We start from the raw sequence: 24515 nt of genomic DNA, 5'->3' as shown, positions 1-24515 counted from the left end.
AGTGCTTGTGAGCTGTTCCAGCACTCCTTGCTGGCCCTGCTCTGCCAGTGGTTTGTGGAGGTTGCTCTCATTTATTCATTCATTCCCCGCATGACAACAACAGTGTCCTTGCCTAGAGAGGCAAGTACCCTATGGTATAGTGGTGAAGAGTGGGCTTTGGAGCCAGACTTCCTGAGTTCAAATTCTGGCCCTGCAGCTTCTAAACGTGTGTCAGTAGGTATAAGCTGTCTGTGCCTCAGTGACCTCATCTGTAAAATGGGTGATTACCTAACGCTGTTGTGAAGATTTAAAAAGTTAATACATGTAGGGGCGCTTGGCTGGTCCAGTTGGTGGAGGGTGTGACGCTTGATCTCGGGATTGGGAGTTCAGGCCCCACGTTCAGTGTAGAGATTACTTAAAAATAAAATCTTAAAAAAAATTGGGGCACCTGGGTGGCTCAGTCGGTTAAGCGTCCGACTTCAGCTCAGGTCATGATATCTCAGTTTGTGGGTTCAAGCCCCACGTCGAGCTCTGTGCTGACAGCTCGAGCCTGGAACCTGTTTCAGATTCTGTGCCTCCCTCTCTCTCTCTCTGCCCCTCCCCCACTCACGCATTTTCTCTCTCTCTCTCTCTCTCTCTCTCTCTCTCTCTGAAAAATGAATAAACCTTAAAAAAAACTTAAAAAAAATTAACACATGTAAAACACACAGAACCATATCTGCCACATGATACATGTTACCTATTATTCTTATTTCAAGAAGCTCATGGTCTGGGTAAGGGAGACTGATCTGTAAACAAGTAGTTAAAATAGGTCTAAAAAAGCTAGTAGCAGCGGGCACAGGGCTGTAGGAGCCCACAAAGATCCTGGGAAGACTTGGCAGAAGTGATGACCCTGGAGCTGTGTCTAGAAGGATGGAAGGCTTAATCAGTGAGAATGAAGGGTTAAGGTGTTCTACTTAGAGAAAGACAAAGGCACGCATAGTTTGGGGTTTTCCTAAATAAAAGCTTTAATTTACTTATTCATTTAAGTAATCTCTACACCCAACGTGGGGTTCAAAGTCACGACCCCGAGATCAAGAGTCACATGCTCTTCAGACCGAGCCAGCCAGGAGCACCTGAGTACACGCATAGTTTACTCCAGAAACCTCAGATTGTTCAGTATGGTGGTATGAAAGTTGACATGGTGCAAAGTAAGGCAGTACAGGCTGACAAGGGAACGCCACGGTAACAAGTTAGGACTTTATGCCAAGGGCAGTGAAAAGGTTTCTAAGCAGAGGAGTGACATGATTGGATCTGTGTTTTAGAGTGATCTCTCTGGAGTTGGTTCCAGCTGAGGAGGGGAGATCCAGGACTGGAGTCATCTTTAGAGGCCCCTGCAGGCCTCTGAGTAGGGAGAGTTGGTGCCAGGGTGGGGGATCTTTGCTGAGAAAGCCCTGGATGCCATGGGTGGCAGGTGGCAGGCTCCCTGCCTTGCTCTGAGCTTCTCTGCCCGGCACAGAAGTACCTGGTGCATGTGTCCCACTCGTCCTAGGATTGCAGGTCACACGAGCACCGCCTTCTCCAAAGGCCTGTGGCCGGGGGTGCTGCGCTTGCTCCCTTGTGCCTTTCGTTTGACCTGGGAAGGCAGCAGACTGTGGGCGTTAAGAACCTATTTGGCTCTGCGGTAAGACAGATCTGAGTTCCAATCCCAGCCCTGCTGGTCGCTAGAGGTTACTTATTCTCTCCATGGCCAGCCTTCTCATCTATAAAGTGGAGACAGTAAGGCCCCTCCCTAGGAGGGCAGTTGTGAGGATTAAGTAAGACGTTGCAGGTTGAACACTTAGCACACACTGAGAAATACTTGGTAAGTGTTATCACAGACTGCAGGAAAGAACTTCCAAGAATTAGTGGGAGCAATCAGTCGCAACTGGAACTGCGTCCCTTGGAGCTGTCAGGAGCTGTCAGAAGTGTCCTGAGGGATCACAAGATCACAGAATTTCATTGTATTCTTTCTGAAAAGGAAATCTGTGGGGAGTTTACCCAGTCTTTATGGGAGCCGTGCGGATGATTCAGCTCAGCTCTTTAAGAGAACCATTTTGGGGGACACCTGGGTGGTTCAGTCTGTTAGGCATCTGACCTCGGCTCAGGTCATGATCTCATGGTCCATGAGTTCAAGCCCCACATTGGGTTCTGTGCTGACAGCTCAGAGCCTGGAGCCTGCTTAGGATTCTGTGTCTCCCTCTCTCTCTCTCTCTCTGCCCCTCCCCTGCTCATGCTCTGTCTCTCAAAAATAAATAAATGTCGAAAAAAATGTTTAAGAACCTTTGTTTTTAAAAATAGAAGAGTACTTGAGAAAAAATTGTATTTTAAAGTATTCATGACAGAAAAGATGTTTAGAGGTTCCTCCGTGTGTCCCTATTAGATACCCTTGTCTGGTATCTGAATTAGTATCACCAAGAAGCATCACACACATTGATGTATGTAGTGGCTCAAAATCCAGGGCTCCATATGTGGCTGGGGTGTGCTGGGTGCCAGGGGCAGAAGGAGAATAGAGAGGTGGCCCCTGCCCTGGAGGAGCTTGTGGTCTAGCAGGGGCCTAACCAATGAACACTCGCATAGTTTGGCAAGTCTTTCCCGGAAGTCTTGTAGCATGTAATGGGAACCAGGAGGAAGGAGCAGTTCCACTGGGGGATGTGGAGGAGACTGGGGAGAGCTTTGGAAAGGCCTCAGAGTTTAGCTCCCAAATGGCGAGTAGAGTTTTCCGAGGGCTCACAAGGCACCCCAAAGGGGGGAACAGCGTGGCACAGGCCTGGATGCATGCTGGTGTATGTGCATCTTTAGCAACCACAAGAGGTTCTAGCACAGGGTGTGAAGGGACCTGGCTGTAGGATGTGCTGGAGAGGTAGGTACCAGTCTAAGATGCTTGAACTTCTCAAGATCTTGTGATGGAACGCTTTGTTTTATGTGGAGGGAACACCATTAGGCCTGCATCTTCCCAAGAGCCCTCTAGCTGCGGGTGGAGGGTAGACTGGGAAGAGAGTGGGTCTGGAGTCCAGGAGGAGGCTGTTGTAATGGTCGGAGCAAGCCCTTGTGTGGGCCTGGATCAGGGCAGAGGCATTTGGGATGGAGAGGAAGGGCAGAGATCAGAGCCGTTTGAGGAGAAATCAGTAGGACTCTAGGAATATTCGGAAGGGATGGTTGAGGGAGGAGCAGTGGTGGCAGGTGACCCACAAGTTCCTGGTTTGGGTGACATAGTGAATGGTAGTGCAGAGGCTTGGGAGAAGACAGTGGCCAGTGAAATCTGCCCGCTCCCTTCAATAAGATCCGAGTGCATCTCCCAGGACAGCATCAGTTGTAAAGTCTGTGGCACCCTGTCCAGCTTGGGGCCAGGCTTCCCTGTGGTTACGCCTGAGTCAGCACCTGGGAGAAGGGCAGCTCCCCTCCCTTCACCTTTCCTCTGCCCAGATTTGCCCAGGGAGGTGACCTTGTGCAGTATTTCAGAAACTCAACTGGCTGAGTCTGCAAAACGTGTGTAATTTCTCCAGCCTTCAGGTGGCCCTGCAGAGCAGCTCTTTACTCTGCGCCATCCACACTGCTTCAGCTGATGGGGTCCTGGTCAGCAGCATACCTCTAGGTTGTATATGGCTTTCCCGTTGTTTCCTGGAGATCTTATCTGGAAAGAGATCTTGAGATTGGATTTACTCCCTAGGCTGGGTTAGCAGACTCTGTCCCTCTTCTCAAGAAGGAGAGGTGTCTGCCCGAGGCCACCTAGGACTCAGAGCCACCAGAGAGATGCGAGGAAGTTGCCCTGGTGCCCTTGTCTCCGAGCTCTATGGGAGTGCAGAGCTAGACCAGAATCGATTGTGCTGTGCAGAGAGTGTGCTGGGGGACAACAATTCAGACAGGCCCTTCGGAATGGGGGAGATTTTCACAAGATTTGTCCTTGGGTTTGTGGGGTAAAGAAGGTAGAAGAGAAAGTGGCCTCAAACGAGAGCATTTCTTCCTCTCCCACCTGCTCAGGTGACACTGTGGCCTTGCAGCAGGTGGCCCAGGGCCCACAGCAGCCCTGCATATCCTCTCAGGATCTGTAAGACCCATGAGAGAAAAGGATGGTACTGTTTCTTTTTATTTATACTGTCTTAGAGATGGTCCCATTCTGGCACGTGGATGCTTGGGTTGTTTTTCATTATGGATGTGTGTAATGTATTCAGCAAGCTCTCTACTAATAAATTTAGGTTATTCTCTGTCTTTTGCTCTCCAAACAGAGCTGTAGTAACCGCCTGCATATATATGATTTGGCCCACCTTAGGGATGTGCAGGATTCTAGAAGAGAGGTTGCTGCTTCAGAGTACCTTTTTATTATTATTATTATTATTATTATTATTATTTCTTGAAGAATTTCTAGGCCTCCTTTTAATAAACTTGAGTGGCCTGATTTTGCTCCAGTGAGCAAAGGTAGTCTTTTGGGTTGAGGTACCCCATCCTGTGGGGACACTGAGGAGGCCTTGCCCTGAACAGGCTGCAGCTCTGTGGTGGTCATCCTCTTCTGATTGACGGCAGTCTACCTCAGGAGTGAGTTCAGGCTCCCCAGAGCTTTCACCGTCCAGTAGTATACAGGCTTGATGATTTCCAAGCAAGTCTAGTTTTGGGGAAGCCCCAGAGAAAACTGAGAAGGGCTCTTGTCATTCAGAGTGAAGCTGTGCTCTCTAAATATGTTTATAGACTGCCGCCTCCTTGGCAAAAGAGACAGAAGATGTTTAGCCTTTAAAGAATCTGTGACCCAAGGATCCAGGAAGAAGAAACAGTAGCCTGGACATTGTGGTGGGAATTGGCAAGAGCAGGACTGATGTGCCTGTCATTTGTCTTTGCGTTTGGGGCAGAGCTGGTTTGGGGTGTGATGAGACAGCAGGTGCTTGTAGAGAGAAGCTCAGTTCCTTGGAAGACCTTAGCACTGGCTAGCCCAGAATTCGGTGGGGCATTTGGAACCCCATTTCTGGCATCTGCCAGCCCTAGAAAGCCAGAGTCCTACATTTTGCAGCGGGCGTGGAGCTCCCGGTGTTACTGTGTTTGGCATGAATTCCACAGGGTGCTTTCCCCTCTGACTGCTCTCCCGACGTGGTCCCTCCTGAAGGAACCGGAAGGAAACCAGCCAAAAAAAGGCAGATTGCCACCACCTTCCAGGTCCTTTGCTAAGTACTCAGCAGTACAGATTGAATGTTTCTCAGACTCTAAGGAAGGAGGGACTGTCTCTTACGGAGGAGAACCCCTAGGCTCAGAGATGTTAAGTAACCTGTCCACCGCTTCATAGGCAGTAGGAGCAGAGCCAGGTTTCCAGCCTACACTGTGTGCTTCTAGAGCCCATGCCATGCACCCTGGCCCCACTCTGGCCCCAGGGAGTCCAACCCACGTGGAATCTCGGACTCACGGAGTTTTAGAGCTGGAAGGGTCTTTGGCAAAGCGGAAGCAGTCCTTTCTTTGCCAGAAGAATGGAGACTACCACTTTCTGGAGGCAGGTCCCTCCCCCTCCTGCCCTGTGGCTAGTGAGTAAGGAGACTGTCGACCGTATCACTTAACGGTTAAGGGCCTAGGCTCAGATCGCCTGGCTTCAAAGCCCACTTCTGCCACTTGCTCGTTGAGTGACCTTGAACCAGTCCCTGACTGTCTCCAGCTTCATTTCCTCCCCTGTAAAATGGACATAATACTGCCTGCTCCTCAGGTAGTAATGGGGATTAGACATGAGGTGTTATTGTCCGTAGCAGGTTCAGACTAATTTCTAGTCCGCAGTCAGGACCCAGGGGCGGCTCTGATGAGGCCCAGCTAAGCTCTTTGCTGGCGGGTCTGTGAGTGTTCTGAAAGAGGCGCCGTGAGCCAGGTTCCAGGTCTCCAGTTCGAATGCTTTGGTGGTCCTCCCAGCCCCTCTGGATGCCAGCTGGCGAGCAGGAAATTCCTTCTAGGCATGTTTGCAGGTTACCTGAGAGAGCTTAAGTGTGCCCAGAGTGGTGGTTTTGTCCCTCCCGCCGACTCTCCTGCTGCAGCCTTGCAATGGCACACGGGCTGGTACATTCAGGGCACTTCTGCATGTGTCCTGTGCCGTACCCCCTCAAGTGTGCCCTCTCTGAGGCCCAGCCTCCCTTGGGCCTGTTACTACTCTTAACAATTCTAAAGGGTTAAACATTTTTTGAGATTTAAAAGAAAGTATTGTTATAGTAGTGTATGATAAAATAGTTAGGCAGTATGGAAGAATATAACATAAACTCTCCCTCCTCTCCCTGGGCCCCTCATCCTGCCGGGAAGTATCCACTGTTAAGTTTCTCCTAGAAATTTCCTGTGCATATTAAAAGCTTGTGTATGATCTTTTTGTCTTTACCCAAATGGGATCGTATTATACACAGAGTACTGGTTTGTTTGTTTGTTTTTTAATGTAATATATTGTAAACATCTTTACCAGCAGGTGCAGACCTAGTCTCATAGGCTGCATTGTATTCCATTGGATGGAACATGATGTAGTGAACCAGTCCTTTCTTGGTGGACTTTTAGAGTGTTTCCTGTCTGGATGTGTGTGAGTGTCTACGTGTGTTTTGATTTTTGTGGTTTTATCTTTTGTGGTTTTTTGCTGCGACACATGGTTCTGTAGGAACCCTCGTTGAGCACATTTACCTTTGTGGACTTGTGTGGATATTTTTGTAGGATAAATCCCTTGAACTGGAAAGGCTGGGTCCGAGCCATGTATTTTCTTCTGTTGTGTTGGCTGTGGTTTAGCACATGTTTTCTGCACACCTGCTGAGCCTATGCAGGGCATTCTGAAGTGGACAAGGCCCAGGCCTCGCTCCTAGGAGCTCACCCTCTCCAGAGACACACGCAAACAGACATATGATGAGCATGCTCTTGCCATTGTGTGCGCTGTCTGTCAGTGGTGGCTCGTGGATCTCAGGATTGGCCCTGGCTGGCCTCCTGGTGGCTCAGAATAGGTGAGATCCTCATGTAGGCCTCCCCTCCAAATGGCTCCCCGAGGGGCACTCTGCTGGCCCAGTCTGCCATCAGCCTCTGCGACCCTGCCCCTCCCAGCCAGCGGCATTTCTGAACTGTATTGTTCATGGTCAAAGTTGTGAAATTGAATTGAATTTAAATTTTTTTAAGTTTATTTCTTTATTTTGAGAAACAGTGTGTGTAGGGGTGGGACAGAGAGAGAGGGAGAGAGAGGAATCCCAAGCAGACTCCGCACTAAAAGTGCCCCAACGCCGGGCTCGAACTCACAAACCGTGAGATCATGACCTGAGCCAAAATCCAGAGTTGGACGCTTAACTGAGCCACCCAGATTGCCCCTGAATTTAATTGCTGATAGAGGCAGTTACGGAGAAGCAGTTTGCTGACCTCAGTCCAAATTGCCTTTCTTACAGCATGATGGTAGTGATTTTTGCTGTTAAAAACAGTATAAAGAGAGAGAATCACGTGTACCTGGGCCTGGCCCGGGCTTTCCCGTCTGTCGCTCTGGAAATCTGGGGTGGAAGGAAGGAAACTTAACATTTGTCTAGTGCCTCCCACACGCTGGCTCCCGGCAGTCCTCAGGGAACCCTGTGCGGGGGCAGCGCCATCCCCCTCCTGTAGGTGAGGGGACCGTGGAGCACAGAAGCACATATTCAGGTTGCACAGTGGACACAAAGGGTGGTTCTCAGACTCAGCCAGGCTTCCTGCAGTCACTTGCTGTTTTCTCCCCGCGTGATTGGGGCCACTGTGGGTGGCAAGAACCTGAACTCCATGTGGGACCCCGTGGCAGGCGTTGTTCCCCGGCTGAGTCACTGCACAAGGCAGGAACTGATGGTTTGAGCTGAGGATGGGTCCCCTCAGGAGCAGGGCAGGCTGGCATGAAAGGGGAGAGCTGTCAGGGACTTGGTCTGCCATCACTGCGCAAGGCAGAAGGCCCCCCACAGAGCCAAGGGGCCACCAGGAATGCCTCCCGAGCCAGTGTGCTTGGCTGCTTCCCCAGGCTCCTTCTCTGGATGGGAGATACCAGAGCAGCACGGCCTGAGAAAGAGCTATTAAGTCTGTCCCTTCCTCCTCTGACACCCACACACAGGGACGGATTATTTGTTGTCACATCAGCTGCTTCCGGAGGCCCTTGGGAGGGGTGTGCTGGTGGCAGGACTGGCATTGCTGCCCTGGATTCTGCTCTGGTGGCGCTCAGAGTGACCGCTGGTGAAGCCCTTTGCCCCATCTGCAGAGACTGGTCTCTCTTCCATTTATTTGTCTTTGCCCCAGAGGGGCCCACGGGTCCACCTGTGTGTGCACAGCCCTGGAGCCTTCCCTCCCGGAATCACTCTGGAACACATCCTCCTGGCCAGAGGCCTTTCGCCTCCAGTCTTCCCCGCCCAGCCGTCATGGAGGCCACAGAGAAGCCCAGTGGGGACTTCCTCAGGGCAGCGGGGTGAAGAGGGACATCACTGATTACGTAATCTCCTTGTATGTGAATCTGGCCTCCTAAAGGAGACCAGAGCTGGACCTCCGAGCTGCAGACACTGGGCTCTCTGTGAGCAGTGGGGTCTTTGGGCCCCCGCTGGCCCCCAGGACTGCTGCGCTGGTCACACTGTCGTCCTGCTGGGGAAAGGCGGCGACAGGGGATGGGTCTGGTGCGGATGTGCTGAGGGGGAGCAGGCTGGGCACAGGGCCCTCTTTCTGACCGCCCCTCCCACTTCCCACTGGGCTGAGTCACTTCCTCCCTGGCTGCTGCAGGTAGGTAGTCTCCCACACTCCTGCGCCTGCCTGCGAGCAGACCAGCAGACCGGGCTTCAGGGGGCGGGGTTCACCCCGGGCAGTGAGAGCAAGCTCTGGTTTGAAGCCGCCAGCTCACTCGGTAACCCCGAGGCAGGAAAGCAACGGCGTTTAGGGAAGGGTGTGATGTTGTGTATCCTTGACAAATTGGAGCTGTACATATCCTGCATTTTCAAAATGAGCAAAATCATCACACTGTTTTGGAACAGCGAAGATGACAGCGCACGCATGAATCTTTGTCATCAGGGAGTCCTGGCTGAAGCCAAGGGATTACTAATCCTCCTCCCCATCCCCCAGCTCCATCCTGAGCTCTGAAGCAAATGGCTTCCAGTGGGTTCCTGGAGAGGTTCCTTATAGCCTTCAGACTCCCAGGGAGAGGGTTCATGCCTACTTCGGGGTGGCTGCCATTAAAACTCAAAGGAAAAGCTGACCACAAAGCCCCCGTTCACTCTAGCTAGCAGGAGTAGAAGAGAACAGGTCTCAGGCAGCCTCCTCTGGGCCCGGTAAGCTGGCCAGGGCCTCTAGGCCTTGGCTGGTCAGCAGTAGAAGGGGGAAATCTTTACTTCATCAAGTTGTGAGAAGGAAAGAAAATCTAGGAAGTCACTAGAATGGTTCCTGGCAGGCAGTAGGTACCCATTAAGTGATAGTTCAAAAAGGATTGCACACAGAGAGGCTTGTCGCCAGGGAGGTTACCTCCACTTAGAGCAGGGACCCCTCACCTTCCCCAGCAAACACCTCATGACACAGCCAGCCACAGCATCGCATCTGGCCCTTTAATGTTTCCTCTTTTACAGATGAGGAAACTGAGGCCCAGAGAGGGTAGATGACTCTCACAGAAGGCAGGTGACTAGTTCAGGGAAACAAAGCAAGTAAGTGATGGAAGCTGGAATTTGAACCCAGACCTATCTGACCTCAAAATCCATCTTGCCCTCCCACCTGGCATTTGGGTCCCTGGTCTATGCTTCGAAACACTTAGTTCCATGGGCTGTGAATTCCTCTGGTTTCCTGAGTTGACTTTGTGGATGGAAAGTGGGTCTGTCAGGAAGTTGGGAGCCCTGGTAGCAGCCCCTGCATGTGAGTACTGGGGTGCAGTGGGGGTGGCTTCCAGAATGCTTGGGTCACAGAGGGCTGGGGGACACCACCTGGTTGGCTGTTGGGAGGATATCTCAGTAACCCCACCTCGACTTGGCCCCTCTCTCCAGAGAGACCTGCTCGGGGGCCAGAAACACCTCCTTATCCAGGGACAAGCACGGCCCCTCTCTCCCTGCTCACCTGCAGCTTTCTGGCTGGCAGCTCCCTGATTCCAGGAGAATGACTGCTTATGAGGAAATCCAGAGGGTACCCCCCTCTCTCTGGTTGGCACTCCTAGGACCATAGCCATCATCAGGTAGGGAAGGAGCAGTCAAGGAAGCAGTGTGGTCAAGTACAAGGAATATGGGATTCAGAGTTGGGAAACCCGTGTTCACATCCCATCTCTTTCAACAACCAGCCGGGTAACTTCAGGCAGGTCTCAGTATCTCTGAGTCTCAATTTCTTTTTCTAGAAAAAGTTGTGTTTGAGGAGAGGTGGGAGGGATCAGTTACAGTCATGTACGGGAAAGCGCTTTGTAAGCTATAGAGCTCTGTGCAAAAGTTAGTTGCCGTGAGAGTTCGTGTGAGGGTGTGGGCCTCCCATGTGGGCTCCGAGTCCGAAATTGACCATCCAGGAATGAGCCTGGAGAATTTTCGAGGGAACTGGCAGACCTCTAGTGTGGGGGTGTCTGGTCTATGAAGCAGATCTACAGGTCTTAGTTGGGTCATGTGTTCAGATTTCACACCGCTCACCCCAAGCCTTGGTATTTCTTTCCAGGTATAGTCACATAAAATGCAGAGTTGAGCCAGAACTGCCCTTTTCTGGGGATAGCAAGAGTGCTAGGAATTTTTCTGACCAGCAGAAGGACCTTCACACCATGAGCCTAGAGGGACCCAGAGGACCTGTCACTGGTGTGTAGGGGCAGGACGAACTATCATTCACATGCCCCGCATCTTGCTGCAGGAAAGCAGGTCTTTTCACTGGATTCCGCCAAAAGGGGGCTAGTCTGTCCCTTTGCCAGTGAGGGGTCGGGCGCAAGCCTCAGGCATGTGCTGTGAATGAGTCACTCCTCTGTGGGGTCTGCTTTCCGGCAGCAAACACTGTCGAAGCACAACCCCCGATGATCAGCCCGCCCAGAACCCTCCCTGCCCCAGGCATCCAGGCATTTCTGACATGGGGCTCTGCCTGGAGAAATGGTTCCCAGCATCTTGCAGCCCACTTACGTGCAGTTGTGACCCCTTGTCTCCCTGACCCTGGATTCTGTCTCCTGCCATGAGCTGGTGGACCATCCATCCGTACACCTGGCGTCCAGTTGGGTCATCCCTGTCCCCTGCCCCAATATAGTCCTTAATGTACTCTGGGCACGTAACAAACAGTTCTGCAGTCCGTTTTCCCATTCAGCAGTGTGCCAGGCCCCGGGCAGGGTGCAGGGAAGCAGCGGTAAATTGGACTTGCTCCCTCAGGGGTGGTGGAAGTCAGATACGCCATGGTTCCAGGACAGTGGGAGGGGACAGAGGTCTGCTCAGTGCTCTGGGAGCTGCAGGAGGAAAGGACTCAGAGTGAGGACGGAGGGAGAAGGATGAGCCAACCAGGGAGAAGAGGGCAGGGTGAGGGTGTTCATGGCACACTCAGGGAATTGTGAGTCATTTGGTGTGGGTGGATCTTGGGGGCCTACTAACGCAGTGCAGCCGGAGAGCTCGCCTGGGTCTGAGGAGTTAGGGTTTCTTCCTGAGACCAGAAGGGCATCGGAGGACCCCCGCCACGAAGACAGAAACCCTGCAGGCCCAGGTCCCGGAGCAGAGGAGAACGTGCAAGGGGCTAGAATCTGTTAGTCTGAGCCCCATTTACACAGGTAGCTGAAGTGGGGCCTTCTCCCGGAGTCCTTCCTGCATCCTCCCTGATCAGCCGCAAGAGAGGTTCCCCCTGCTTGGTGCACCTGATGCAGTAACCCTTTGATGAAAGTGTGCTGCAGAAAGACGCCACCAGGTGGCAGACCTAGAGATTGCACAAAAGCCTCCTTTTCCCCTTTAGCACAGCGTTTGCAGGGGCGGAAGAGGGTCGTTCAAGACTGAACTCCTGTTCATGCCAGCCTGGCTCTGCCCAACAAGGGTGAGATCCCGCATCCTGCCAATGTGGGCACAAGGAGTCCCTTTGTGAATCTGGACAACAGATTCCTCCAGGGCCTTAGGAACTATTCCGTCCAGTGGCTTGCACTTTCTCCGGTCTCTGACCTCAGGGTAAATTGCAGGCATTGTGACCCTTCGCCCCCAAACCCTTCAGCATCTGTCACCTCAGAGCAAGGGCATTCTTCCGTGTAACCACAGAGCAGTTTTCAAATTCAGGAACATTGACATCGATACGGTCCGTATTTAGATTTTGTCAGTTACCTAGTCATATCCTTTAGACCACCCCCCTGCCCAGGATCACACACTGCATTTACTTGTCTCTAGTCTCCATTAATCCAGACTGGTCCCTCATTCTTCCTTTAACTATCAGTCATTGATGTCTCTGAAGCACACAGGCCTGTTCTGTTGAATGTCCCTCAACTTGGGTTTGTCTCATGATCACATTCCGGTTACACATTTGGGGCAAAATGATAACGTAAGTTGTGATTTTATCAGGAGTTACACGATGTCAGTTCTGGTGTTGGTGATATTACCTTTGGCCATTTGGTTAAGGTTGCAGCTTGCTTTTTTTTTTTTTTTTTTTTTTTAATTGAGGTATATTTACACACAGTGAGTCTCACAGATCTTTTAATTACAGAATTCAGTCATTCTGACAAATGCACGTCTTGGACTAGAGGCACTAGGTCTCAATTCCAGACTCCTCCCCACCCCTCCACTGGATCATGACAGAGGATCCATGTGGGGCGGCCTCATCATCCTGGACAGTCCCTTACTGTGCCCCGAGTTGATAATTGCCAGCCGGTGTTCCAGCCTCTGCTTCCCCCTAGGCCCGTGAACAGAACAAGACAAGAGCATGAGGTGCTGTCTGCCTCTGCCCTCCCATTGCTGGGCACCCCGCCCCTCCTCAGCAGCTCGGCCAGCCCCCTGGGCCTCCTCCCCGCCCCACGCTGAGCTGAGTGTGTCATTCGGGCTGGCCATCAGACTCCCCTGGCCTTCAGTGCTAGGCCAACAGCCCAATGGCAGGTTCAAGGTCTCTTAAGCCTTCACTCTGGGTACCCTCTTCTGCCTTCTTCCCCCACCACACACACCCATTCGGTGCCCAGTTAGTAACAATCCCTTTTGGTTTGGGCAGGAGAGATACAAAGCTACTGTGTTGAAGCTAATAATAGCACAGGTTACCAAATGCTTACAGTATGCTGGTAGGCACTTTTGCGTGGCTTATCTTACTTAATCCTTAGACCAACTTCCTAAGGTAGGTGTTGTGCTCTGTATTTTGTAGATGCTGAATACGTAACTTGTCCAAGATCTTATCACTATCAAGTGATGGTGCTGGGGTTTACACCGGATTGGACTTACTCCTAAACGCTTGCGCTGAGTTTGAGGTTCCCAGCCAGTGTGGGTTATGGGGATCAAGATGGTGCTCCCTTCAGCTGAAGGGTGACCGGGCCAGGCATAGGACAGCTGGGGTCCCCTGTTCTTTCACCCCCAAGTGTCATACAAATGGTTCTGTGTCGTGCTGTGAAAAAAGACTAACACACGTTGCTCTAACCGTGTTATTGTGCCGCCTTCGTGTCCTGTCAACCGAGACTCTTTTCCCTCCCTCCAGGGCTGATGTGGGTCTAGGCACACAGACCCTTGACACATATGTAGCAAACAGGATTGAGGCCAGGGATGGGTGGGAGCCCTGCCCTCACTTTTAAGTGCCAGGTGGGCTGCCCAGTGGTGCGGGTCCCTGCCTTCAGTAGACACAGCCAGAGGCAAAGTCCAGAAGACAGAAGTCTGCCCAACTCAGGGAATTTTTTGATTTGTTTGTTTGGTTCGTTTTGTTTTGACAGAGCCGGGAAACGTGGGAATGGGCGTAGGGGCTGCTGACAGGGACAGCTTGAATCTCGACACCATCGGCTCAGCCTGACCCTAGAGTGTAGACACAGTCCTTTGGCTCCTAGCAGGCACTGGAAGCTGCTAACAAACTGTGGCTACCAGCTGCCATTGTTGTCATACACACACACACACACACACACACACACGCACGCACACACGCACAGCAAGCAGTGCACCGGGCCCGGGTCTGTCTGTTGCCTGCTCCTTGCGGGGACTGCCCTTGCACTCTGCCTTGACTGGTTTGGCGTGCAGGGTTACCCCTCTCTCCAGGAACCCAGAAGTTGCAGCAGGAAGCCCAGGACAAGGTGGAGTGCAGAACTTTCTGCACAGTGGGCAGGCTCCATCACTGCCTCTCATGCTTGCAGGGGGATGGGGTGCTCCCCCTGGCTCTGTGCACGTGTGAATGTCCGCTGCACGGGGCGTCTGCATACCTGAGTGGAGGGGGTGATTCTGGGTGTGAGTGGTGGGCCCCTCCTTGGTTCGGCCGGCCAGGCTCCAACTGCTTCATGGTAGGTGGAACTGAGGAAAGACCGAGCTGCGGAGGCCTCAGCACCATCTCTCTTTGCAACCCACCTCCTTTTGGGGTTGATAGTAGGTATATCCACCATGTTGAACCATGCCCTGCCGTACGGTGCCCTGCCTGGCCCTACCCCGCCCAGCTGTCCTGTGTACTGTCACACTGGATTTGGCACCACGGGCCTTAGAATCTTATGTGCTGCTAATGGCCCAGCCATTGTTACCTTCTGGGAGAGCTGGGCTGACACCACCCAACAGCTTTAGAGTGAAATGACCTTAGCCCCAAATAGACAGGATAGGGCAGACATCCCCCTCCTTTGGGCATGCCATGGTGGCTGTCACAGAGCTTTGGCCCTCCAGTGCTGGCCCAAGCAAGTGAACCCCCAGCTCTCAGGATTGAGGCCCACAGCTTGCAGATGGGGGGTACCAATCTGGTTCTCTTTCAGTGCCTGCCTCCTAGCCTCTTCCCTTCACCCCCACTGTTGCCTCACTGAGCTTCCTGGTGAGTGCAGGTTCTAAGGGAACCGGTGCTAACTTGGGAGGGTAGTGCATGGAATAGTTGACAGATTGAAAGCTCGGGAGACTTCTAAGCCAGGACTGCTGAGTTACCAGGGAGCTGAGCAGTAGGCCCAGGAAATACCAGGCAAATGGCTGCCCCTTAGCCAGACTGGGCCAGGGTCCTTCACCCCAGCCTGAGGACTAATGTCTCTGGAGGGGCCTGGCCCCAAGTCCTTCTAGACCAGGGTAGCCAGACCTTTCACTTCGCAGATCTCACTGTGAAACCAGGATCCCTCAAAGCAGCCTTCCCCACGGGAGCATTTGTGGACCATTTGCAGGTGTGTCTCTGGAAGAGAGCCCGTCAGGATGATTTTTGGGTGAGGCACATCCTCCCTGTACAACAGTGGGGGTGCGGGGGACAGGAGGGTCTATCCCCAGGGGGGTTGTCTTTGCTCACCCCTCCAGTGAGCCTGTTAGCGGCTCCCCATTTTCCAGGCCTGCCTCTTCACACTGCTTCCTTTGCTCCCCCAGCCCTGGTGGCAGGAATGGATGTTCAGGAAGGGAAACAGCCCTGCCACCGCTTCCCCTGCCAGCATCTTTTCCCTCTCCCTGCCCGTCTGCTTCCATCCTTCTGTCAGCCTACATTTTGGAGCGGTTCCCAAGCCATTTGCTTGAGCTGAATCCTGAGTGGGGTGGGTGGGGTCAGGCTGAGCCCACTCATTGTCTGTGCTGCAGCTGCTCCCGACAAACTGTTGTCTAGACCAGGCCTGTGTGGAGGCGTCCAGGCAGTGTCTACACAGATACGATGGAGGCTCCACGGTGCTCTCCAGGGAACCAGGAGGAGAGAGGGGGCTTAGTGTTCCAGGGAAGATGGCAAAGATGGTCGGAATGGGAGCGAAACCAGCTCATCTCCCAGGGCAGGGGCAGCTCCAGCGCAGGGCTGCTGACCCAGCAAGAACCACCACCAATATATATATACCTATATATATATGTGTGTGTATATATATATATATATATATATATATATATATATATATGTATATATATATATATATATATATATATATATATATATGTATGTGTGTGTGTATATATATATATGTATATATATATATATATGTAAAACCATTGGACCCCTCACTGTACCCCATATATATTATATATATGGGGGTAGAGTGGTTTCATATACACACGCATATTTTTTTTTCCTTGTGGAATTTTTAGTCTAATGGTGGGGAGAAGACATTAAGCATACAAACACACAAATAAATACATAATCACAAAATACGGAAAATTCTGTGAACAAAAATTCCACAATAGAGTGCTGGGACCCAGTGGCGGTGGAAATACCAGGGAAGGCTTCTCTGAGGAGGTGATATTTAAATTGAGAAGGATGCAGAGAAGTCAACCAGGCAAAGGGCAAGAACGCTGTTCCAGACACATTACTGTCCAGCTTTTTAAGATTTTTCTCGAAGCAGTTTCATTCTTCTCGTAGGAATGATCTTGAATCTGCGTCCGGCATAAGTCTCTTTGGCAGAAATCATGGCCAAGCCTAACTGTGGCTTCTGTTCCACCTGGGAGCTATCAAGGCCTACTGAGTTACATGGTCCTAGTTACTCTCAGAATGAAGTCATGGGTGTGCGCCTCAGTGGCATAGCTCTGAAAACAAATAGGGGCTTGATGAGAGGCAAGCCTGGTACATTGGACTAGAGGTGTGCCAGGCCATCTCTCCTGAATTCCATTTCACTGCTGGATTCAGGCTCTCAGGGTTTAGAATAAGGGCCACAATGGCAGCACGTGAAGATTTAAGCTAACTGGTGAATGTGCACCTGTTCTCAGATTAGGGGTGGCCTTCCAGGAATAACAGGCAAACGAACTAAAGGAAAAGAGAGCTATTTGACTACATAAGCATGTCACCGTTTTTTAAATTAGCAAAATGTTAAAACATTAAGAAAAACTACATCATATGTCAGCTATAGCCTTAATATGTAAAGAGTTTCTAAAAATCAATAAGACTAATACACTCAACACAGTAAAAAATGGAAAAAGAATATGAACTGATTCGTGGAAGAAATCATGCATGCAACCAGTATGTATGTAAAACAGATTCAACCTCGTGAATAATTGAGGAGTTAGGTAGGCATTTAAACAATGATGTTCTTTTTATTACCCGTCAATTGGCAGTTCTTAAAAATTATATTCAGTCCTAGTGCAGGTCCTGGGACTTATTCGCCCACACCACTAATGTGGCATAAATTGGGACAGCCTCCCTGAGAGCAGCTTGGCAGTGTATGTCAAGCATCTTTGGAAACATGTGCTCCATTTGACCCTGCAGTTCCCCTTCTTGGAATTCATCCTGAGGGAGAGAGACAAGTATGTCAAGCTGTATGTGTGTAACAGTTAATAAAAAAATAGGGGAAAAAAACCCCCAGATGTCCTGATGGGTGTGTGGACCAATAAACTATGATATATTCCTACCAAGGACACCGGGTAGATATTTCAAGTGATGCTTCAGGATATTGTCATGTAAGGTTGTTCATAATTTTTGTTTATAGCCTTATTGAGATATATTTCACCTACCATAAAACTCACCCTCCTAATGTATTTTAGATGGGAGAAAAGGAAGCTTATAAAATGGTATCACAGTGTGGTCCAAATTCCTGTAATAACGAAAACTGGAAGTGTGTGCACGTAAACATACAGGATGGTTTGCCTGAATGTTAACTGTGATTACATCTGGGTGCTGAGATTATGGGTACGTTTTAATCTTATTTTTGCATATCTGTGTTTTCTAATATTTCTGCGGGGAATGCCAACAACTTCTGTATGAAGAAAAAAATTATAGAAGTTGGGGTTCGGTGTCCCCCAGGCCTTTTATGGAAGGATAAAGGCTACACTCCTAACTTGGCCATCAGGTCCCTAGATCTGGCCCCTGTCCCTCTCTCTGGGTCACTTCTCACCACCCCCTGTTTCAGGCCATACGCTCCACCAACACAAACTCCTTGGAGTTGGTTGCTTACGTGCCATTTCTTACCTGTGTGGGTTTGCTCACCCAGGTCCCCCTGCCTGGAGTGACCTTGGCCCCTGCGCAGCCCACTTCAGTATCACTTCCACAGGGTTTTCCCTGGGCTCCCTCAGGGCCAAGGGACCCTCCTCAGGACCGGGCAGCTGGCCTTCCCCAGGCACCCCTGTGACCCTCTGCCCTCCCTGCCCATTCATCCGTGTACATCTGTGTCCTTGCCCCCCCGCCGTCCAGGACACTGCCTTCCCAAGCTGTTAACTATAGGCGGCTGGAAGGAGCAACTCTTGTCTTTTTAAATCCACATCCAGAGGTTAATATCTTTTAGAATCTGGCTCCTGTGTCCATCTTTCCTCCTAACCCTGGAGGAGATAGGGATTTCCAGGCACATCCAGGTGCATCCTTTAACTGGCTCTTAAATGCACAATATATGTTTTTCTTAAAAGTCATTCAAGAAAAATTTGAAAATAGGAGAAAGAGAAGAAAAAGTAACACCCCCCCCCATGACAACTTTGGGGTGTTCCTCCATCAGAGAGCACCTAAGAGAGGAGTTTGAGAGAGAAGATCCTCGGGGCAGCCATCCTCACACTTGGTGGGCATGAGAGTCCTCCGGGGCCCCCTCCATCCCACACCCCAGAGATCGGACCAGTGGGGATGCAGGGGGACCCAGGATTCAGTACCTCAGGCCATTTAGCTACAGGTATTTGGGGGGAAGACTTCACCTTGGGAACAGCCACTTCCAGGCCATCTCTCCTCTCTGTCTCTGTGGTGGTCTCTCGGGGACCTCAGTTTGCATCCACACAAAGCCAGTGTCCTCTCTGCATCTGATTGGCCCCTTTGAGATGGGCTGGCTGCCCACCTCTGTAGCCAGTATATGCTGCCTGGAAGGACATTCCCCTTGAGCCCCTGATTAATGCCAAGGAAAGGAGCTGTGGTTCTTTGTCACTGAGAACCTTTGATGCTCCTCCGGGAGGGGGAGGAGGTGGCGGCGGCAGCGGAACAGCAGCAGCAGCTGTGTGACGCATCCCCAAGTCAGACTTGCAGGCTGAGTTCGCGTGAGGAAACTCGCTGACTTGCTCAGTGAGAAGGGCTCTTCTGTGTCTTGTCTAGAGCTGAGAATGAAGCGGAGAGCATCGGACAGAGGGGCTGGGGAAACGTCGGCCAGGGCCAAGGCTCTAGGAGGTGGCATTTCCGGAAATAATGCAAAGAGAGCAGGACCATTCATCCTGGGTAAGCCTCTGACCACTGGGTGAGGCAGGTTGCGGGGGGGAGGGGGGTGGGGGGGGCGGGGGGGCGCAGGCGCAGTCTGACATGGTGAGCGGGGCGGCAGGCCTAGGCGCAGCAGTGCAGGGTGAAGCGCCACACCCACCACAGTGCAGGGCCTGACCCACCCCGGCCTGGCCCTAGCTTCCCTGCTCGACACGCAGTCTCTTTGTGCCTGTGGAAGATCCAGAGCGTTAGGTCATATCTTACCAACAGCTGTCATTTTTGTCGTAGCCTCATGAGCCTTAGGTCCGCTGCGGCTGAGAGCTAAGCTGTCTCTTCCCCCATGGAGCCCTGCGTGTGCCCCCGCCCCATGCCACCATGGGAGGCACACAAGCTGCATCTGAACCCAAGGTCCATCATCCAAGGCACTTCTTGGACCATTCTTGGAGGGCACAAGTAATTCCAGGAGGCATTTGGTATAGCCCTCCAGAGGTCTTATAAAATTGGCACAGAAGTCCCGTGGAACTTCCCAGCGGGGGTTCCCGGTGGTCCAGAGTAGCAGCAGGGCCTTTCTGCCTGATGTTGGAGGCCCAGCAAATCTGGGTTGCTGGGCTCAGCGTTGCAGGAGTGAGCTGGGTTCTGAGGACGCCAACTCTTCCACCAGCCAGAGACTGGGTGTGAGTTTTGCTTTGGGGCGCTGTCTTGGACTTATGGGCACAGGACGGTTCAGCCCCAGGCGTTGATCAGATGGTTCCCCGTGCCTACTATGTGCCAGGCCTGGGCGATTTGCTAGGGCTGCAGCAGTGAACAAGACAGGCAAGTTACTGCACTCACCAGAACTTCATATTCTAGTTGGAAAAAGAAACAGAGTAAACCGTGCACAAGATCATCATTGGGTCAGTAAGGGCCTTGAAGGAAGAAAATAAGACGATGTGAGAGTGACGGGTTTAGAGGGGGTGTATACAAGGAAGGTTCTGTATGAGGAAGTGATACTTGGGCTGACACCCAAGGGTGAAAAGGATCCAGCCGTGTGAAAAGCAGAGGAAAGCATCCTGGACAGAAGGAGCAGCAAATGCAAAGGCCCAGAGGCAGGAAAGGGCTTAACAAGTTAGTACCTAAGAGCGCAGTGTAGCTGGACTATGGTGGTGGAGTGGGGAAACATGATCAGTTAGGTGGGCGGGAGCCAAATCGTACAAGACCTTGGAAGCCAAAAAAGAAGTTTCAGCTGTATGTTAAGAGCAGTGAAGCGCCATTAAGTGACACTGTGCCATTGTCTGAGTTATGTATGATCTGAAAGCTCAGGCGGGGTGCCATCAAAGGACAAGGAGCTGTGTACATCTCCAGAAGTACAGAAGTTCCCCAAACCGGGTGCTCTGATGGGCCCGGCGGCCCCCTCAGACTACCAGGGGAACTCGCCAAAGCTCTGGTTTCTCACCCGGGAGATGCTGATTCAGAGGCTCCAGGTTGCAGCTGGGATCTCTCTCTCTTTTTTTTTAAACACACGCTCCTCAGAGATTCCAGCACACAGCCACTGCTGAAAACCCCTCTTTTTGAGAAACATGCCTGTAAAAGCCAGGTGTGCCTCGGGCAGATGCACATCAAATCCTCCACTTCTGGAGGGGAGCCCGTGAGAACTGGCCCCCAGGAGACAAGAGGGGTAAATCAGTGGATGTAAATGACCTTCCCAAAGAAGAGATCTAGCGGAAAGACCGCGTGGTGCCACGAGAGACAGGGCTTCTTCGAAAAGTAAGCCCGAGGCTCTGTGTGCCGTAGGTCCCCGTCTGGGCAACTCCCCGGTGCCAAGCATCGTGCAGTGTTTGGCGAGGAAGGATGGCACAGATGACTTTTATCAGCTGAAGGTGAGTGAAGCACCAGGGGTGGGGGAGGCCTGGGACCCGGGGCCGTCCTGCCAGCCTGCTCGCCCCCCTCCTCCACCTTCACAGCCACACCGCTTGCGAACAAGCTGCTTCTTCCCGGGAGGCAGTCGGGTTCACGCAGTCTCACTCTGAGCGGGCCCGATTCGAAGGGCTCCACCAGAGCAGGAATCACACTGCCGTCACACTACGGAAAACCTTGCACGTCGTATGTGCATGTGTGAGTGCGCGTGCGGTGTTGCATGGCAGAACGTGAGCCCCCCTGCTCCTCCCGTTGTCACTCGGCTTTGTAAAGTAAGGTCTTTTTTGGCTTTTTGCTCTTTTTGTGTGTGTGCCTTCCTAAAGATCCTTACCCTTGAGGAGAGGGGGGACCAAGGAATAGAAAGCCAAGAGGAGAGGCAAGGCAAGATGCTGTTACATACCGAGTACTCTCTGCTTTCCCTCCTCCACACGCAGGATGGCGTGGTTCACCACCACGGGCTCTTCCAGGTGAGTGGCAGAGGGGGCTGCCTGTCCCCACCCTTCCCCCGGACCCCCTCCCCGGCTGGTCTGCGGGGGCCTCCTGTGTGGCTGGAGCAGCTCGCCCGCGCGGCCGCCTGGGAGCCCTGTCAGCCGGGCGCACCAGGACTTCCCGGGAGGGGCGGGCGGGAGGCCAGGCTGCGGCCACGTTAGCTGGGGCGTCCAGGCCACGATGGCCACAGCCTCGCAGGAGTGCACAGTTCTCTCCAAGGAGACCCGCTGTTCCCAAAAGGGAGGAAAGCACGGAGTCCGTTACAGACCCACGGGCTCTTCCCGGGTGTGTCGTGTGGAGAGCTGGCCAGGCCAGGGCGGGAGGGCGGCGAAACCAGTTGTTTCTGGTGCCGACGGTCCTTTTTCCTGCCTGGGCGTTCCAGTTAGTTCAGCGAGTGTCCCTGTGCCCTCGCACTCAGATGTGCCAGGTCCCTCAGGGAAGGTACTAATTCGTCCTTGTGCCCTGAAAGGAGCCGTCCTCGGGGCAGAACCGAAATCGTGTCTCCGGAAATGAGGAAGGCCCGGTTCAGGGTGCCCAGGAGGCCTCTTGCCCGGGCCCCCCACACAGCTTCTGAAGAGCCCTCAGCTAGACGCACTGGCCAGGGCCACTCTTGCTAGAGGCACCTGGCCCTCGACAGGCCGTGTGGTGGCAGGGAGGCGCAGACGTTTTGGATCCGGCAGCCCTGAATGCCGGCTGTGTGACCTCAGGCAGGTCACTTCCACCTACATCTCACCTTCCTCATCTGTAGGATGGAGGCAGCGATGGATGCTCGGGAAGGTGAATGGGAGTGTGTGCAGCCCGAGCTGTCCCTGTACATGCTCAGCATTGGTATTTTCTTGTCAGCTTGATTTTCTGGATAAAATAAAGGGGAAATGCCCCCCCTACTCCCATACATAAACACACTAAGGTGTTTATTATTAGATGTGCAATTAGAGACAACTCTGAAAAATCAGAGTGCTTCCCTTGAACATGAAACCCAACTGAGCGGGATTGTGTTTCTTTAGCGTTTCATCTCTGATAGCTTCCAAAGCTTGGCCCTGCTTTATGTCATCTTGAATAATAGAACCTGCGTGATTAGAAGCATTTCTGGAGTCATCTGTGTGCCAGACACTGCTAGGCCTCTGGGGAAGAGTGAACAAGAGGTGTGATCCGCTCGGAAGGAGAAATGTAGATATTCAGTCCCCAGGGGTTCCCCGGAGGCAAGCATCAGTCTGCTGGGGACGACACTGAGGGCCTCCCCAAGCTGACAGAGTGAAAGTCCCCGTGTTTTCTGTCTTACTAAATACCTTTTCAGGTCGGGTGCCTGGCTGGCTCAGTTGGTAGAGCATGTAACTCTTGATTTCGGGGTTGTAAGTTCAAGCCCCATGCTGGGTGTAGAGATTACTTAACATAAAATCTTAAGGGGCGCCTGGGTGGCTCGGTTGGTTGGGCATCCGACTTCAGCTCAGGTCATGATCTTGCAATTTCGTGGGTTTGAGCCCCGTGTCGGGCTCTGTGCTGACAGCTCAGAGCCTGGAACCTGCTTTGGATTCTGTGGCTCCTTCTCTCTCTACCCCTCCCCCCTTCTCATGCTCTCTCTCTCTCTCTCTCTCAGAAGAAAATAAACATTAAAGATTTTTTAGAAAACAATAAAGAATCTTAAGAAAAAAGAAAAAGAGGCACCTTTTCAGCAAGAAAATGGGCCCAGAACTTGCTATCACATGTTGGTTACAGAACCCACTTCCTGATAGCAGGCATGGGTTGTCTTCCTCTCTCCACAACCTGTGAGGGCAGGGTGCTCGGTCCCTTTGACAGGTGAGGGGCCAGAGACGGAAAAGTGAGGTGCGCTGCCCCATGTCCCACAGCTGGGACAAGGGGGAGCTGGGGCCTGAGCCCAACCTCACCCACTGTTACATGGCTGCCCAGGAGTCCCACTTCCATGTGAAAGCAGTTGTCTTGGACATCCAGAACACCTGACTTCCACCGCCTCAGACCTTGGTCGTGGCTGGAATCCCTGGATGTGCCATGGAGGGAGGAATGCCACGGCCCTGGGTTTGCTGCCTGGACCCTGGGCTCGGAGCTCCCTTTGGCATTACATTCCCAGCCCCGATCCAGACCCTTTGCTTTGGCATCAGAGCACGAAACCTGAGCCTGAGCCGCTTTCACCCCAGCCCCTGGCTGGGCTTGGCCCTGGCACACAGGAAGCTGGGCATTACCGAGCGGTCCGCTGGTCCAGGCCGCCCAGGCCTCGGGCCTCCACCACCCCACACGTGCAGCCCGTTCTAGGCTCTCGTGTGTGTATCTGGCTCCAGAGGAGAGTCCCAAACCCCTGGCCCTGAACCTGCTGGCCTGCGGCCAAGCCCCCGGGTCTGCCCCCTTGCCCCCCCAGGACCGCACCTGTGAAATCGTTGAGGACACAGAATCCAGCCGGATGGTTAAGAAGATGAAGAAGCGCATCTGCCTCGTCCTCGACTGCCTCTGTGCGCATGACCTCAGCGACAAGACCGCCGACCTGATCAACCTGCAGCACTACGTCATCAAGGAGAAGAGGCTCAGCGAGCGGGAGACTGTGGTCATCTTCTACGACGTGGTGCGCGTAGTGGAGGCCCTGCACCAGGTGACACCCTGCCCCGCTGCCTGTCCCTCCTCCTCTGCCCGGCACGTCCTGGGCCCCAGTGACCGAGAGGCCTCCAGGTCCCCCTGCCGCAGAAGGCTATGCTTGTTGCTGCTGCTCAGCGAAAGCAGCTCTGGTCCCCCCCTGCCGCCCCTCCCTCCCGGCCGGGTGCGCTTTGCAGAACATCCTGGCAGAAAGCGGCCGGATGACCTGTGCGCCCAGTGGGGCACAGGGCTGCAGGCCTCAGCCCGTGTTCCTGGGGACGTGCTGCCCGGGCAGCCTGGCGGAGCACGGCATAGCAACTCCCTGGCCTCCGAGAGGCCGCCCTGTGGTCTCCCGGCGAAGGTGACAACCGTGAGGTCCCGCTCGGGCAGCCACAGCCTGTCTCTGAGCTTTTCCTAGGGTTGGGGTGTCAGGCACCCCGAGGTCCAGGTGAGGGGAGCCTGGTCTGCCCCGGGCACACAGCTTCTGCAGGCTGAGCCTGCACTGCTTGCTC

At 52.8% G+C, this 24515-nt stretch overlaps 1 protein-coding gene across 3 annotated transcripts in view; it reads left to right on the top strand.

Moving 5' to 3' along the window:
* The window catches only part of STK40 (serine/threonine kinase 40), a 40074-nt gene that overhangs the window by 1738 nt on the left and 13821 nt on the right, over positions 1-24515 (top strand). For 2 of the 3 annotated variants that reach the window (XM_040469379.1, XM_040469374.1), the window contains exons 2-5: positions 18946-19065; positions 20815-20900; positions 21261-21404; positions 23795-24022. In XM_040469379.1, the coding sequence (XP_040325313.1) occupies positions 18954-19065; positions 20815-20900; positions 21261-21404; positions 23795-24022 (570 nt within the window). In that variant the 5' untranslated portion in view covers positions 18946-18953. Of the gene's footprint in view, positions 1-9949; positions 10112-18945; positions 19066-20814; positions 20901-21260; positions 21405-23794; positions 24023-24515 lie in introns of those variants that run through there. The other variant, XM_040469384.1, reaches the window with a different exon arrangement.

Source organism: Herpailurus yagouaroundi, unplaced genomic scaffold (assembly GCF_014898765.1).
Source record: "Herpailurus yagouaroundi ecotype Mexico unplaced genomic scaffold, PumYag 77, whole genome shotgun sequence".
NCBI lineage: Eukaryota > Metazoa > Chordata > Mammalia > Carnivora > Felidae > Herpailurus > Herpailurus yagouaroundi.
The sequence above is the reverse complement of the archived record's forward strand: the minus strand, read 5'-3'. Positions and strand labels throughout refer to the sequence as shown.